The 18,416-nt window shown below is 43.1% G+C and overlaps 1 protein-coding gene across 1 annotated transcript; it reads left to right on the top strand.

Annotated features, from left to right (window-relative positions):
* The first annotated feature begins 1,773 nt into the window (after window positions 1–1,773).
* On the top strand, window positions 1,774–4,857 carry LOC124652070 (casein kinase 1-like protein 1). Its single transcript, XM_047191088.1, has 11 exons — window positions 1,774–1,939; window positions 2,053–2,093; window positions 2,783–2,852; window positions 2,933–3,081; window positions 3,450–3,545; window positions 3,639–3,709; window positions 3,848–3,909; window positions 4,064–4,127; window positions 4,200–4,284; window positions 4,364–4,490; window positions 4,626–4,857. Exons 1-11 carry the CDS (start codon window positions 1,864–1,866, stop codon window positions 4,697–4,699), a joined length of 915 nt encoding a protein of 304 aa, XP_047047044.1. The 5' UTR covers window positions 1,774–1,863; the 3' UTR covers window positions 4,700–4,857.
* The last annotated feature ends 13,559 nt before the right edge of the window (window positions 4,858–18,416 follow it).

Here is an 18,416-nt window from a genome sequence, read left to right as displayed (position 1 = left end):
TTCGATGAGGTCGGTTTTGCTACAATAGCAAAACAAAGTTGCTACAATCTTTGTGTGTATTTGCTACTATAGCATATATTTTTTGCTACTAAGTCTCCGGTGGGTCTCCGGCGACATCTCCAGCGAGGTATGTGTTTTTAGGTGAAAATAGATTTTGCTACAATTGAACCGTTTTTTGCTACTTTGGTACATCATGGTAGCAAAAGTGGGAGAGAGGGCTGGTTGGTTTGATCTGACGGCCGAAAACGTTCCAGATCTGTTGATCGGACGATTGGGGACCCGGGGGATTAGGGCATCTCCAGCGGCGCGACGGATTTCGGACGCCCAAAAGTGGTCGCGAGCGTCCGTTTGCGTCGCCCCGCGGACATATTTTGTCCGCTCGTCCGTTTGCGTCTGGGTGTGCTTCCACCGGGGTGACCCATTTTTTGAATTGCAACATAGTTAAAAACATTCAAAGTAGTACATAAAAATGCATAAAAACTATACAAAGTAGATCTATAGGCCTAGACTACTTGCTTCCTGACGGGCCGGCACCGTCGTTGCGTCGCTCCGTCGCCTGCTTCTCCGCCGCCTCCTGCGCGGCCGCTATGGCTCGGTGCGCCGCCGCGTCCTCTTGCAGGCACCGCTCTAGCCTCGCGTTGGCGGCGTCGTCCTTGAGCGTCTCGAAAGACTCGAAGAGGGCCCTCTGCTCCGCCGCCTTCTCCTCCGGTGCCGGTGTCGGAGTCCTCTGCTGCAGCGGCGGCCGCCAGCCTGCGCTGTTCCAGCTCGACGTCCAACGCCGCGTGGCCCGCCAGCTCCTCCTCTGCTTCCTGCGCCGCGAGTGCCAGGGCCGCGGCGTTCCTGACCGGGTGGAGGAGGTCGGTGCTATCTTCGGAGTCGAACTCCTCGGAGGAGCTCGAGGCCGGAGGAGGTGGAGTGGGAGGTGAAGGTGGAGGTGGAGGCGCGGCAGCCTGGCCGCGTCCGCTACGACAGCGGCGGCTAGGGTTTAGTGGGGAGGAGATGAGATGCTCGCGCCCCTGTATATATAGGTCGGAGGCAGGACGACGGCCGCGCCACGCGTGGCATCGCCATTACTACGTGCGCAGAGGTAGGCGACGGCCGCGCGCCACGCGAGGCATCGCCATTTACGTAGTCTGCCGAAGCGACGCCTCGCTGCCAGTACTGGCGGAGAAGACGCATCGACGCTGCGTCACTGCCAGGCAGGCCCGACGAAACGTCCGCCAGACGCGAGCGGATACTTTCCGCGTCCGCCGAGCGTCCGCTAGGGACGCATCCTAGGCGCATATTTGAGCCAGATTTGCATCTCCACGAACGGCCCGATCACTTTGAGTCGTCCCGGTGGAGGTGGTGGCACACGCATTACCGATCACGGTGGACGAAAACGAGTCGCTGCCCCTGGGCGTCAGGGGAAGGAGTGAAGGACTAGCGGGATAAGAGATAAGTCACGTGGTGGGGTCTGCACGAAAGTCGTCACACGCGCCACGCGCGAGGCGGAGGATCGCGCTCGCGAAATCCCCCGGCTGTTTAACAGCGTTTTCCAATCTAAAATTTAAACTCTAATGAATTGGCGGTGTCAGTCTACTTCTCCAACTTCCCCGCGTTTCAAAAAAAGAAAAATACTTCTCCAACTTCCCCCGAAAAAACGATCCAAGCGCCGCCCCACACGGCCATTGCCGCCTGCTCTTCCTCCCCTCCCGTCCCAAACCCTAGGTAGCCCGGCGCCGATCTGAGCTCCCCCGCCGCTAGGTTTCCGGGGCAGGCAAAGCGCGTTCATTACCCTTTTTTTTTTTCTTCTTCTTCTTCGGGCTGTTGGTGGAAGCTCCCGAGCTTTGGTGGAATTTTCCTGGGGGGAGAGACGGCGGGATGGAACCGCCGGTTGGGAACAAGTTCCGGCTCGGCCGCCAGATCGGGAGCGGCTCCTTCGGGGAGATCTATCTCGGTGCGGGCTGCTCTTGTGCTCGGAATTTCGGTCGGATTCCGTTTTCTTGCGGGGGATTTTGTAGTCCTCGATCGGTTTGTGACATGGTTTTGTTTTTTCCATTTTGTGCGCAGGGACCAATATCCAGATGAACGAGGAGGTCGCCATTAAGCTGGTACGTGCTCTGTTCCTGCGGATGAACTGCCTGGATCTTTGTTCAAGTGCCCGCCTTTGTCATGCTACGTTCAGATGCTGCTGAGTACGAGTGCCGGTTTAGCCTGCTTTGGACACAACCGCTATGCAGTTGAAGACGGCCTGGTGCTTAGTTCCAGTTGTGGACTTGTGGTCGGCCAGATTGTGTGCTCCTGTAGGATAGTTTGTAATATATATGCTGCTCTTCTCAGAGCAATTCATACTTTTGAGTTGGCTCTCAGATGCGCGCTCTGCTCGATTAGCCGCTGTAGTTCGAATCAGTTTGGTTAGTTGATTAATCAGTGCCTTCCCTAGCCTTAAGTCAGTGCTGTGGTTGACTTGGTTGGAGTTGATAGGTGTTTTCAGTCAATCATCGCATCGCTGATTGATAACTAAGATAAAGATGCTGGGTATTTGATGGTGGTAACAATGAACTGAATTGGGGATACAATGGACCAGGAGAGGAACGAGTATTGGGAACTCATATTTCCCTAAAATATGCTTCTACTTCCTCTGAAGTCTTCTGGAGTTATAATCTAGAAATAGTGGGCATTGTCCGTAAACGCAACATAAATCTTGATCATAGTAACATTTATAAAGCGTCATTGGATTTGGAATGCAGGTTATCCATCTCGATTGACAGTTGACATTTGATTGCTGTTTCTCATGCAGGAAAATGTAAAGACAAAACATCCTCAGTTGCTCTATGAATCAAAGATTTACAGGATTTTACAAGGAGGAAGTATGGAAGCTATACATAGTGCACATTTTATTAGGAACTGTGATACAACAAGTGTGGTCTGACTATCTTTCTTGTGGCAGCTGGAATACCAAATGTCAGATGGTTTGGTGTCGAAGGAGACCACAACGTCTTGGTTATGGATTTGCTGGGGCCAAGCCTCGAGGATCTATTTGATTTTTGCAGCCGCAAATTGTCGCTTAAGACTGTACTTATGCTTGCCGATCAGATGGTATGCATACTCCTATAGTTTAATAACGCTTTTCCATCTCAAAGCCTTCGTGCATTTTTTTTGTATATATTAAGGAATTCACTCTCCATTACCTACCCTTTACTAAATTTTCATGGACCTCAGCTTCACTTACTAGTGCCCACACCTGCACTTGTGCACAGACTTCACTAATTTTGCATGGACCTCAGCTTCACTTATTAGTACCCACACGAGCACTTGTGCACAGACACATTTTCACTGGTCTTCTCATTTTTGTCATATATTTATTAAGCTTTCTTCTTCCACATTTTTATACTTTTTATGCTGGATTTCTTCTTGCATTTTCCTAGATTATGAACTATAAGTGATCTGTGTTCTCCCACTTGTAGATAAATCGAGTGGAGTTTGTCCATTCCAAGTCTTTTCTGCATCGAGACATCAAGCCAGAGAATTTTCTCATGGGCCTTGGTAGGCGAGCTAATCAGGTAGGTAGCAATGTAGCTTGTAATAATCAGTTTAGTTTTGTCGATCCAGTTTCTCGTGTTCATTTGCCACTTAATGTGTTTTCAAAATTTCAGGTATATGTTATAGACTTTGGTCTTGCTAAAAAGTACAGGGATACTTTAACTCATCAACACATCCCATACAGGTACAAGGGGCATTACTGTATCATTCTTTTCCCCCCTCTGCACATGCATATGCATGAGCAAAGCAAGCATAAGCATGAGCATTTTTTTTGTTATATTATTTTCTTTTTTCGTGATGTACTTTCATCGTAATATTTCAGAGAGAATAAGAACTTGACTGGGACAGCAAGATATGCAAGTCTGAACACTCATCTTGGCATTGGTGAGAATGATACTGTACTAGTTCATGATTGTTTTGACGTTATAACTTCCACGTGTTTGGACTTAGGTCTGTTCACTGGAATGTCATTCATCTTGGCCCTGCGCACTTCTTTTCTGACTATTTGCTTTCAATCTTCATTTTTTCTAACAATCAGAACAAAGCCGAAGAGATGACTTGGAATCTCTTGGATATGTACTCATGTACTTCCTAAGGGGAAGGTTAGTTTAATTGTTGGATTTCTTATTACGTGTCATATTTGATGTATCAGATGTAACACTGTTTTCTTTCAGCCTACCATGGCAAGGTCTGAAAGCAGGAACAAAGAAGCAAAAGTATGAGAAGATCAGTGAGAAAAAAGTTGCAACATCAATTGAGGTACTTCCGCACTTGTAGTAATAGCGTCTGCATTAGTTGTTGGCATTCTGTTGTTAATGATGTTATCATTCTTTTTCAGGCTTTATGTCGTGGGTGTCCTACCGAGTTCACAACATATTTCCATTATTGCCGCTCGCTCCGGTTTGATGACACGCCTGATTATTCCTACATTAAGCGACTCTTCCGTGACCTCTTTATCCGCGAAGGTTGGTTCTTTTTTTATTATTATTGAAGAGAACCAGTAATTTTTCCTACGTAGGGTACAATAGGATTCCATCAATTATGAAAAAGGATTATGAAGTACCTATGCATATGTTCATGATCAGAATGATGCTTTGCAGGTTTTCAGTTTGATTATGTATTTGACTGGACAATACTGAAGTACCAGCAATCACAGATTGCTAGTGCACAATGACCAGTCAACCACTTACGTTCATGCATTGTAGAAAAATTCATTACCAAGAAGAGTGTTGAACTCAATTATGTATGAACTAACATTGCGATAGTAAAGAACATCGTTAGTTTTATGCTTGAAATTCTCACACTGAGCCCATAATAGCTAATGATCTATCAGTGTCGGGTTATTTCCTTTGGGCAGAAATGGCCCCAACAATTACTGTTTTCGTCTTTGAATCAGATATGTTTCATTGATCTCAAAAATATGTGTTGCATCTGTATTTCATAATTTTATTTTTTATAATAAATTACTTATGAGCGGTCAAGTTGCAAAATAAACTTTTTGTGAACAAAGCAAAGGAGAATGGATTTTATAAACAGTTATGATCATATAGTTAGACTGCATTTGGCATTGTGATGCTTTATAATATTCTCGCATGTAAAATCTAGTTTGGCTAACCAATTTTTCATATTTATCTATACCTACTAATAAAGGAAGGAAGGTTTCTCCCCAGATTTTTCGTCCGTTTTTTAATTACCCTTAATTTTCGGTAGAAATTACACATGCTGCCACCGCTTGAATAGAAAACGGTTCAGCCAACCCTCCAAAGGAAGAAGAGGCAAATCCATCGAGAAACCTAACCCGAACGAAACGCATCCGCTCATCCAGACGGCGGCGCGGAACCATCTACGCCGTGCGGCCGTGCGGAAACCCGAACCACGCTGCCTCGGCCCAGATGAATTGTCACCTCCCAGGGCCCAGCGTCCGTGTCGAGTTATCCAACTCCAGCGGCTCGAATCTGTACGTCAAGGCCACGCAGAACCAACGATTCCGTTCGATGGTACGAGAGAGGATTAGGGTTCGCCCCGCAGTCGCCGGCCATGACTCCATCGAAAATCGCGACCACAGGCCGACCTCCAGGTCGCCAAGCCGCCGTCGGTCGTCCTACTTCAGACAGCAGCAAGATCGTCTGATTCCCTCCAACTCTCGGCTTAGCAAACGCAGATAGTCCCGATCTGTCCGGTCGGCCGTGCTGTTCCGTTTGGTTCGTCTCCAACTCCAAGCCGACGTGATGACCCTGCCCTCCTGGACCAAGCTGACGGGAACAGAGCAGCGACTTCCCGGCCCGGTTATTCTCCACATCACCGTCTCACCGCCAGACTTACATGTCGCCGTTTTGTTTCGTCCGTCAACAACAAAAGAATCGGATCGGAGCTGTTTTTTTTTTCTTCGTACATGTTTCCAGCATTCTTCCTTCCTACGTACGGCCTGGGAAAATGTGAGCGATTTTGTTCCTTTGTACTCCACATACAAATAGGATCGGGCCGGCCTAAAACTGAAAAAAGGCACGGCATGGAGTTACCATCCTTCTCCTGTTCTGCATATCACTCGCTGCACCAAGTACTCGCCGATGACCACACCGCCCGGCAGCATCTACAACAAGCTTGGGACCTTGCTGCCGGGGTCAGGGTGCAAGGGGATGCGGGCGGAAGTGCTTGCCGAAGTTGTCATGATCCTGCAGATCAATTCGTACACACGGTTGGAGAGCAACAACAGTATCTTCATCCATGCCTTCCACGGTGGCATAGTGTGATTGTGCGGAGGGGCAGATGCTCTACTGCTTGTGTATGTGGCTATGTGCACATGTTGTGCTATTGATTGAAGCTGGCCTGTTAGTCGAAAGATGGATCGGTATGAATGTATGAATAATTGAATATTAACACTTGGTTTTACAAAGCTGGCATACTCAATAGCCTTTCAACCACGCCGTCTAGATTCAAACCACAACCATGGAGCTCAGCATGATGTTGCACACAATCATGTACACCAAAGGTAGTTTTGCTGAACTTGGTTTTTCTAGCACTAAAATCATGTATGGTGACTTCTATATGAAAACTGCTAGCAGAAGGTGACTAGAAGAAATGTAGATTGTTTTTCGCTGTAGTATATTGAAGGGTAGGTACAATCAATCAGCTATTTTTCTCGCTAGGATTATGGTATATTGAGAATTTGCATGGCTTGGTTGGTTGGATGGTTAGTTGAAGGATTTGAAATCAAATTAAAAAGGAGTATTACTATCACATCATATTCTGCAAGAAGAATGCAAAGTCCTGGGCCAATGCCTGCCATTTTCTTACATCTCACGGGTATGCCTTATATTTTCAGGTCTGTCTACACATTCTTTTTTTTTTGCATTCGTCTTAAAACTTTCTTATTTATGCAGAATTATAATAGTTTAGTTTGCTAAAGCAATATTTTTGTTTTCTGTTTTAAAGTCAACATATTTTTCTTTTCCACAGCAACGCGTGGGCATTGTCCTAGTCTATACCTAATAATAAAGAAAATAAGGTTTCTTGTTGGTCCGTTTTTTATTGCCCCTATTTTTCTGTGAAAATTACAACAGCTGCCACCGCTTAATATGATCTGTCCGATCGTTACCTCTCCAGGCCGTCCGGATCGCTCCCTCCTGACCGCCCCGACAAATTTGTTGGGTGTGGGCCGGCCCAGTCAAGAGGCAGATTTACCTCGTGCTTCTCCACCTTTCCTTCGTTCATCGATGGAAGCTTCCGAAAACCGAAAACCGTGCTTGCCGTGAGCCCGTGACCATCCTTAACTCCAATTAGATACACTTCGCGTCTTCGCCGCACCCCGCCCTCCTGTATTTATAGACGAGACCCCGTCGATCAACTTCGTTCGTCTTGATTTCTATCTCTGCTCCACCCTTCTTTCGTTTGATTTCGATCTCCGCTTCAGCGCCAGCCGGTCTCGCCGGAAATTTCACTGCCAAGATGAGGATAATTCGACGAGGAAGATCCTGGGGATGCCAAACTCTGCCGGCCCTGATGGGCCACGCATGCCTGCTGTGCCGCGAAGAGAAAGCCGGGAAGGACATCCTCGATGGACAGGGCCTTGAGCTCTGACCCCAGTTAGCTTTCAAACAACGGCGCGGTTGAGGGTGAGTAGGCCTCACCGATGTGGTGTACCCAGGGAGCAGACCTAGGGGACTGCCAAGAAGCGCCCAGCTACAACGATTAGGCGGGGGCGACAACAAATCGAGGACAGTGGCGACCGGTAGGCTCAAAAGAGAAATAAAAATTGAGGACCTTGCAAATTTCGACGCCTGAGTGGCCTGACTGCCGGCGGCTCTACCACAGGAGCTTTTTGCTGGGCTCCCGCCGCACGCAAAGCCACATGATCTGGTGTTGCTGGCCGTCTAACTGCTACCACCGCCGATCACTCCATCAGATCTAGGGGTCTGGAGCCCTGGACTGTAGCCGTGTTGCCAAATAGAATACGAGATGTACAGAGCAGAGGGAGTGGAGTCGTGGCAGGCAGCTTCTTGGCCATGGCCAGCCTTGTGGATGGCAACGGAAGGAGTACTCTACTTGAAAGATACAATGGGAATAGGACTGACTGGCTTTTATGCTGTTGTTAATTCGATGCTTTTAGGAGTGTACATATTTTTTTCAGATTGCACGTGTACAATCTTGGGCATAGTTTCTTTTTTTTAAGCTTTCTTGGGCATAGGTATGTTAGGATTGAGTGAATGGATATTTATCTCTCAAAAATAGTGAATTGATAATATGCTTACATGTATTTTTTGTGAAAATTTATTAAAAAGTAATCTTCTATATTGACAATTTTCAAAGTATGCAAGTGATTTTGGGAGTGGTGTTTTGGCACATGGGAGCATATGCTCCCTTTACTTTAAAATGCATGTTACATATATTTGAAATTTAAAATAAATTGAAGCGAAAATTTAGCACGTACACCTTCACGTGCTATATATGCGCTCACAAAGGCGTTTCATGAAAAACTAACTTGTCGTGTGACATGTGTAAAAAAGATAAAATTCAATGCTTAAAATAAGGTTCTTCAGAAGACAAACTTTCCCCTTTTTACATAGACCACAAAAAATATTATGGAGATGTACATGTAGAATTTTTTTGTCAATTTTTTTTGCCATTTCAAAACATAATTTTTTGTATAGGGAGCATATGAACCCGGGAGCCGAATTGAATTTCTGTGTGATTTTTAACAAGAAATTATTTGTCACTAAATAAATAGATCGACAAGTAGATGGGTTGATTGAATCCAAAAAGGAGAAGCGACAATTTTTCAAAAGTAATGCAACTTCATCTACAAGTTTTTTTTATAACAAAGTAGGGCCTCGCATTTGTTTCGCCATAGGGCCGTACAATTAGGAATTGCCCTACCAACATGTTCTACTAATGAGATCATTAATGCAGGTATAACTTTAAATATCAACAACCAATATCAAAAATAACGTAATGATCTTTTTTTTGTAGCACCAAAGTAATCATGTAGACGCACATGTACCACACACATCACCTATTGAATACCTTGTACTGATTGATACAAAAGTTTATATAAATTTAATATTGATACTTTTGGTACCAGGGAAAAAATTGTAACATTGCAAAAAGAATAGAGCTAACAAGATACATGAGACATCATAAAATTAGAGTTTTGGCAACTAAGAGAACTAAAAGTCCAACGGTTAGGCTACATCAAAATAAATGCCCCAATTTTATTACGATGTGCTTATTCATCATTTTTTCGTATCGTTTTGTATTGCTAGGATCACGTGTCGGTAGATTTTGGGACAAATTTGTGCCGTGCCAACGATTATCGTCAAAAAAACTAGACCAGATCGAGCGGGATATTTACCACCAAAATCCATATTTAAGTGAGCAATGATGTCACCATGCAGAAGAATAGATTAATAAACTTTTCAATCAATCCGTAGCAACACACGGGCAATTTTCCTAGTACCTAATAATAAAAGCAAAATGTTTTTTCCCTCGGTCGTCCGTCCAACTTTAAAGTACCCCAAAAGTAAGATGAAATTACCCACCTATGCCACGCGTAAGTAAAAAAACGTTTCGAGTTCTTTTGTTTTTATTCTGTCCAAGATTCGTCAAATCCCGCCGGTTGTCTTCTGGTCCGCTGTCGTAGATCGTCCGGAAACTGATCCTCCTTTGGCAATGCTTCCGTGTGTCGTGTAAAACAGGCAGGCGTTAAAAACATGATTGGCCCGGCCAGGTAAAACCAATGATGATCGCTACAAAACGTGCACGACCACGCAACAATAAAAAGCAGAATGAGTTGTTACCGAACTCCACGATTCTTCCCAAATCGAATCGCCTCCTCGCCTACAAAATCTACCCATATATAGTCCCTCTTCTCCCTGGATGATTCCTACATAAACCATGTAAAAAGATGAACCAAATAAACCGCGCAACACATCGCCCGAGTTCGTTCGCCACCGAATCTTGAAATCGAGATTTCCGTCGGCAACAGAAGCCTGGATCGACAGGCGCACAAGCAACAGCACCGCGTAGAGCAACTCGAGTCGCCGCTCGCCGGAGTGGCCATCTGCCAGACTCTCGATCATGCCCGAGTTGGAGCTTTTGTTTGTAACAATAGCGGGGACGGTTGAGGCTATCAAGATCCAGTCGGAGGAACTTGAATAGACCTAAGCACCGGGAGATGAAGCACTACGAGCTGACCTAAGCACCGGGAGATGAAGCACTACGAGCTGGCTGGTGCCGCGCAAGGAGCATGAGGTTGGCCGGCGTGGAGAACCAGGTGGACTTGACGATGCCGTTGCCCTCCGATACTGACGTGATGAGGCGCTTGGCTAGATCGAAGAAGTTGTTGAGATGTGGCCATGCGCCAGACCTAGGAACACGACGACGCATATGCCCTCGCGCTCTGGCCGCGCCACGGTGATCGATCGGTCGGGCGGCCGGGGGAGACACGCGCGCGGAAATCAAATTGTTTCTTGTGGTTGTGGGTTTCGGCTAGAAGCATGTCCACATAAGCCAGCAGTTCGATCTCTACGTAAGCTAGCCAACTTTGCACATCAAGCAGGCATGCCGCTCAGCAGCTCCAGGACAGACATCATCCATGTTCAGTTCAGTCTGAAGATGCGTTTGAAGAACTGAATTTCTGTACAATTTCAGGTACAGATCAGGTAGGTATATGTACATTCTGCTGGACAGCACGGTGGTTGTGCAGTTTGCTTTGAAGGTTGCTCTGTGTTCAGGAGGTTTATGTTAGTTCAGAACTGCTGCTTCTCCATAGATAATTTAGTGACATGTTCAGTGTTTAGCCGTGCGTCGCGCTACAAAGGACAATGAAAACTGCTCGATCTCAGTCGGTGCCCTTTCTATGACCTTGACAACATTAGATCTTGCTTAAACAACAGATACAAATCCGGGCAATGTCACCAACTCTGATCAATATAATTAGATCAAATACATATTCCTAATTGTTAAGGATTTTATTTGTGTACATTAAATTTATTATTAGGTACATCCAAATAATTTGTGTTGTGTGTTGTACTTGGGGCACGCTGATTATGGGGCAGAATTTGTCTTTTCTCGGGGAAACACTCAATTGATGTACCAAACATGCGGTACCACCTCCTGCCCTACCGCGATTTTCTAGACTATGAGCTACCGATATTTTGGTTATGCTAACATTTTACATCTAAACGTTTATCCTAATCCTAATCCTACATCGACTAGCTCAAATTTGATGGGGCAGCGAAGGCCTAGGCTTTGCTTTTATAAGAGTGTACCATTGTGCATCTTCCTGATGAAGACTTTTCTCTATCCCGTCGCAACGCACGGGCACTTTTGCTAGTTTTTAAAAAATTCATAAATGTGATTTTTTTAAACAGCAGGATCACTAATGCCCAGGAGCCAAAAATATCCATCTACCTTAGTTAGCCTTTTTTTAGTAAGCTAATTAAAGCTTATATTTCGAAACAGTGGTAATACTAATCATGCAGATGCTATTGGAATGGAGATTTGGTGCACATGGCACGAGTGATCTCACTTTATACAAAAAAAAACATATTTTTGAGATTTACAAAATTCTGAAAAAAAATTCGCATATAGTTAATGATATATCCCACAAACGTGAAAAGTATCAATTTCAAATACTTTATATTGTGAGCTACAAGAAAATGAAAAAAGTGTAGATCTAATAGTATATTTTCGAATCTCAAAAACATATCAGATTTTGTTATTTTTATCTAACATAAAATAAAATAATTTTCGGTTGAGTTTTTGCATGATGGTGAGATGAATTATTGACAATCTTCAGAATTATTTTCATACTTTTTGATATACTGTAAAAATATTTTTAATTTTTTTCTAAAATAGTGTGAGCACTGAACCTCGGAAGCCAAAAGCACTTTGATGCTATTGTCCTTTCTTTTGTGTGTTGGGTACTTGGGTGCCGTGTCCAACAAAATGGAATACTACATTTTGTTTTAATTGGTTGGATACCCATATCTATCCATCAGCTAGAGGTGTTCTTGTCAGTTACCACCCATATTGCCACGTTGAGGACGCCAGGAGGACAGGGCTTAGATCAATCACAGATGTCACCAGTCCCTAGCGCATTTATACACATTTGCTTCACATCAGATTGTTCCTCCTTTATAGATTGTTTCAAACGTACGTCGTCGGTTCTCATCTCCCATGGAGGCACCCCGGTGTTTTGGATCGGTCCAGAGATAATGTTTCCAAGTTTACTTCAGTGGAGCATTACTATATTGGATTTTAAGAATTAGGTTAGTTCATGTGCACTAATAAATGAGTTAGTTGAGACTCTTCTAGGCTCCAAGCCTCCAACAACGCTGGCTCGGCATTACTGTGGCTCATCAAAGACACTGTTGTACACCATCATTCATGCAACAGGGTTTTGGAGGACAGATTAGATGCAAAATCATAGCCAAACAGTATATTACTGGAGGAATGTCAGCATTGAATGCCAAGAAGACGAAAGTTTAAGCAAGAGGGTGTAGCGCCTAGCTGTAGCCAAGATAGGCACATCTGTTAAATTAGGAAGACCAGTATTAGCAGCTTAGCTAAGAAACAAAATGATTAACAGAAACTGAAAAAAAAACTTCTAAAGATCCATTTCAGCAAGGAACAGTCAACAGATAAGAAATGAGAATCACTGTGGAATTTCATAATAGAGAGACATTTCCTAATAAATCGACAAATGCTAGTGGTTTTGGTGTTGGCTAGATGTATAAGCCAAACAGTATTTCTTAAGGTAACTTTTCCTTCAGAATGTGGAGCAAAAATGCTAGTGGTTTTGGTGTTGGCTAGATATAGATATCAGCAAAACATAAAATAAATAGATAAATGCTGATGGTGATAGGAACTTCCTTTTAATTGTTTCTGCTGATTTCTCTTCATGGAGGTATCAGAACGTTTTTTATTGGAGAGTGATATCGAACTCCAGTAGGTTTCAACATTCAGAAGAAAATCATGCTTACCAATTCGGTTGATGGTGTTCTTATTCAAAAAGAGCAGCCACTATATTTATTTCTGTGTTCTTTTTCTTTCCATTGGAATTAGTGAAACATGACTTCAGAGTCATGTCCCAAGATAATTAAATGTATCGTCTGTGGAATCGGCAGTTCTATACTTCGTTAAACTTATCAAGCTATAGACGCCGCAGAGAAGCTCGCTACATTTTCCTTTCCATCTGACTATTTTTCAGACAGCAGAAATATGTAGAGGCCATAAAAAATAAAAAATTAGGTTCGATACTATAATTTCTCAAACTGAAAAAGAACCGCCTTTTGAAAAACAATGTGTGACCACAAAATTCATCATGATATTATGAATAAATGATGCCTGGTTTAATCACATCTGAAAAGCTACCTAACGTGAGAACAACATTTGGCAACCTACCAAGCTAGAGATCTAGACCAATTAAGATGGGCAGCAATATATTGACAAAGTTCAGGAGCATACTAGCCATTCAGGTGGTTACCTGTATCTGTAGGTTAGAAGCTGCAGTGTCATGATCAGAATGTCAACAGCGGTCCTCTGTGTGTCAACTTTGTACGAGTATTGCTCTGGCCTCTGAGCATGCCACAACCAACAATGCTTGAGAAAATTCAAATCATGTAGCTAAGCAAGCCTGAAGTTTCAACTCCATCCTGAGGTCTTGACAGCAAGAGTGAAGTTGGACGAGTTATTTGAAGTGAGGGTGGGGGGAATTTGTCATGGCAGGCTGGCAGAGGTGACCGACCACCGCCGTGTCTGCGACTGGGCGATTCCAGGTGATCAGGGTGCACAAGGATGTCGATTCATGTCATGTTCAGAAGGGAGCCCTGAAACTGGTCATTAGGTTAGCAGCTGTAACCGAAAAGGAGCCTAATCAAAATAGCCTGTTGACGTGAAAGTCAGGTAACAGTAACATCTGAGAGCAACATTGGTACTGTACAAGCATGACCATTGTGTTGTGAATGGAAATGAATCACTGCTTTATTGATCTGGCCAAAGGGCCTATTTATACAAGACAATGTCGGTTTACAAAGTGGCAACTGCCTAGCGGTTTGTACACATAGAAACGTGATTAGGAGACGGTTGTTGTTTTCCACTTTCGTAGGGGCTACGTTTGCTTCTCAACACTCCCCCTTGTACAAAGCTGCTTCTCTTGTATCTTGTACTTCTCGTATAATCTTGAGATTAATTTGTCTTCGATCAATAGCATATATCATGTTGAATAACTCCTCCAAAAACCCTGTGGGAAAAATATGAGGAGAGTAGTGTTTGATATGTTGTGAAAACTCCTTTAAAACCCGATGGGAAAAATAAGGAGAAAATGATACAACATATAATGATCATTGTCTCTTTGATAACTTATATGAGAAAACCTTAAAAGGATAAAACTCATTGTTAAGTTTGGATGACAATTAATATGTCCTAATACATCCGTTAAAAACCTCGATGGGGAAAATAAGAGGTATGACATATATTCTTGTGTTGATATTACCTCATTAAAAAACTTAATGAGAACCATGTGAGTAAACTCATAAAAGGGAAAAAGAGTGTAATATAATGTTTGAATGGGTTATAATACAGAGAGATACTCCCCCTGATCCTTGCAAATCACGAAGTCGTCGCATACCAATTCCACGAACATATTTTACAAATGTTGAGGCTGGTAAAGACTTTGTGAATAGGTCAGCGAGATTATCGCATGATTTAACTTGCAAAATGTTTATATCCTCACTCTTTTGTAATTCATGAGGATAAAACAATTTAGGTGCAATATGTTTAGTGATATTGCTCTTTATGTAACCCGTTTGCATCTGAGCAACACAAGCAGCATTATCTTCGTAGATAATGGTTGGAGATTCGATAGAACCTTTACCACATGATTGTTGTATGTGGTTTATCATCCTGCGAAGCCATACGCATTCGCGTGATGCCTCATATAATGCAATTATTTTAGAATGATTGGTGGATGTAGCCACTAGAGTCTGTTTGGAAGACTTCCATGAGATGGATGTCCCACCATGTAGGAACACAAAACCGGTTTGTGATCTGGCATTATGGGGGTCGGATAAGTAGCCAGCATCGGTATACCCAATCATCTCAATGTCCAAAATTTTCTGAAATTGAAAGAATAGGCCAAGATCCTTTGTGCCTTGGAGATATCGAAAGATATTCTTGACTCCCGTCCAATGGCATTTGGTGGGAGCTGCGCTATGTCTAGCTAGTAAATTTACTGCAAATGCAATGTCAGGCCTGGTGCAATTTGCGAGATACATGAGCGCTCCAACAACACTGAGATATGGTACTTCTGGTCCCAATATCTCTTCTCCTTCATCCCTTGGTCTAAATTGATATTTCTCTACGTCTAGAGATCGAACAACCATGGGAGTTTTGGATGGATAGGATTTGTCCATATTAAATTTCTCCAATATTTTCTGGATATAGGCGGTTTGGTGAACCAAAATACCTGAGGGAAGGTGCTCGAGTTGTAATCCCAAGCAAAATTTGGTTTTACCCAAATCCTTCATTTCAAATTCCGTCTTTACGTGATTGTGTGCTTCATCAATATCTTGTGTGTTACCAATGATGTTTAAATCATCGACATACACCGAAATAATGCAAAATCCGGCCTCGGACTTTCTGATGAAAACACATGGACAATCATCATTATTGGAGTATCCCCTTTTCAAAAGGAACTAACTAAGTCGGTTGTACCACATGCGTCCCGACTGTTTTAAGCCGTACAAAGACTTATTTAGTTTTACACAATATACGTTGCGTTTTGCGTTCGGATTCGGGACTGGAACTCCATCAGGAACTTTCATGTATATGTCCGAATCAAGTGAGCCGTAAAGGTAAGCGGTCACCACGTCCATCAACTGCATATATAGACGATTTTGTACTGCCATTGAAATAAGATATCGGAAAGTAATACCACTCATTACTGGAGAATATGTTTCATTGAAATCAATGCCTGGTCTCTGCGTGAAACCTTGGGCTACAAGCCTTGCTTTATATCTCACCACCTCATTGTTCTCGTTCCTCTTACGGACGAAAACCCATTTGAATCCCACAGGGAAAACTCTGGGAGGTGTAGGTATTGCTTCACTGAATACCTTTCTTTTGTTGAGCGAGGCTAATTCAACTTGGATTGCATCCTTCCATTTAGGTCAGTCGGAGCGTTTCTCACACTCTGCCATGGTCTTTGGATCATGATCATTTAGAAGGTTGTTTGCAACTGTAGTTGAGAAATATATGTCGACAATTGTAGACTTACGATTGTAAGATTCTCCAGAATCTATATAGTTTGTGGAAATTTCATTTACCCTTGTTGACTGGTCGAGATTTCCCAATACGATTGAGTCAGGGTTTTCCGATGTCCCAGTCATTGAGTGCACAACTGAGCTGGGTTGTGGAGGTCGTTCTTCCACTGGGTGTTCATTACCCATTTGATGATTATCAACGCTAGGTTGATTTACATTTACTGGTTCAGAGGGTTTCTTCCTCTGTTTCCTTTGTTGCTTGCGAGAAGCTGAATCATGTTCGGTGGCCGTACTTCTCCCCCTCTTCCTTTGAACAGGGAGTTGAGTGGTTTTTGTTGGTACCTCCACTCTTTCGGGCGCATTTCTGGTAGGATTATAGGATTTTGTAACACCTTTATAGTCAGCAAATGAATCTGGCAGGTTATTTGCAATGTGTTGCAAATCAATTATTTTCCGAACTTGAAGTTCAGTTTCTTGAGTACGTGGATCAGAGGAGGATATGCCTTGGGCATTCCAATCGATTTCCGGGCATTCTTTTTGGTACTTGATATCTCCCCCTAATGCCGGGAAATGGTCCTCATTGAAGATGCAATCAGCGTGACGGGCTGTGAATAAATCCCCTGTGAGGGGTTCAAGGTACTTGATTATTGACGGTGATTTGTACCCCATATAGATCCCCAATTTTCTATGTGGGCCCATGGATGTACGCTGCGGTGGTGAGATGGGCACATATGTGGCGCATCCGAATTTACGCAGATGGGAAATATTTGGTAGATTTCCACGTACTAATTGCAGAGGGGAAGTGCTGTGATATGCAGTTGGTCGCAATTGAATTAAGTCAGCAGCGTGTAAAACTGCGTGACCCCAACATGAAGTTGGTAATTTGCAATTCATTAATAATGGTCGTGCAATGAGCTTAATTCTGTTAATTAGGGATTCAGCCAATCCATTTTGTGTGTGGACATATGGGACCGAGTGTTGAACCTCAATTCCTAGTGCCATGCAATAATCATTGAAGGCACGCGAGGAAAATTCAGCAGCGTTGTCCATTCGAATTGATTTAATTCGATTCTCAGGATAATGAGCTTGTAATTTAATAATTTGTCTCATTATTTTGGCAAATGCATGGTTTCGTGTGGATAATAGACACACATGAGACCATCGTGTAGATGAATCAATTAGAACCATGAAATACCTAAAAGGTCCAGATAATGGTTGGTTAGGACCACAAATATCACCTTGAATTCGTTCAAGGAATTGGAGTGGTTCCGCTTGAATTTTAAGATAAGAGGGTCGTAAAATGAGTTTCCCGGTAGCACATGCAGTGCACACAAAATCCGAAGATTGTGGGAATTTGGCTTTATTTAAGTCATAACCATTGGAATTGCCGATAATTTTCCTCATCATCCCGATACCGGGATGACCAAGGCGATCATGCCATGTTTGGAATGCATTGACATTCTGAAAAATTACCTTGTACGCAACGTGTGCTACGGGTTTTATGTATGTGTAGTACAATCCTGATGATAAAGAGGGAATTTTCTCAAATATTTGTTTGCCATATCCGTTGTCTTTGGTAAAGAGGAGATACTCCTCCTTGTTGTAATAAGAACATAGTATTATTGTTGTTGTCATCACCCTATATTGTAAAGCACAATATAAATATTGTATCAGCACTTTGATATCAATAAAGTTGTATATATTCTATATATCCAATAAGTTTTTTCATTGATGAAAATTCTACATTTCAATATATAGATTTCTACGGGAGTCAATCCAAATGGAGGAGGAAATGTGCCTTGTGGATAGTGGTACCACAAACTATATACTTAGGGAAATAAAGTATTTCCAAACTCTTACAAAGATGAATGGAGATATTTTAACAATCGCCGGACGCGATGCGGTAATTGTTGGCATAGGACGCGCCATATTTACCCTCCCTATGGGTACACAAATTATAATTGAGGATGCTTTATTGTATCCCGATTCAACTGGTACCCTCATAGGATATAGAGATATCCGTAAAAATGGTTTTCACATTGAAACCCTTGAAGACAACACGTTATCAGATGAGCTGTTTCAATGTTGGAACAGCTCATCTTATAGAGAATTGAAACCCAGTGGGCATGC

The sequence above is a fragment of the Lolium rigidum genome, chromosome 5, assembly GCF_022539505.1.
Source record: "Lolium rigidum isolate FL_2022 chromosome 5, APGP_CSIRO_Lrig_0.1, whole genome shotgun sequence".
NCBI lineage: Eukaryota > Viridiplantae > Streptophyta > Magnoliopsida > Poales > Poaceae > Lolium > Lolium rigidum.
The sequence above is the reverse complement of the archived record's forward strand: the minus strand, read 5'-3'. Positions and strand labels throughout refer to the sequence as shown.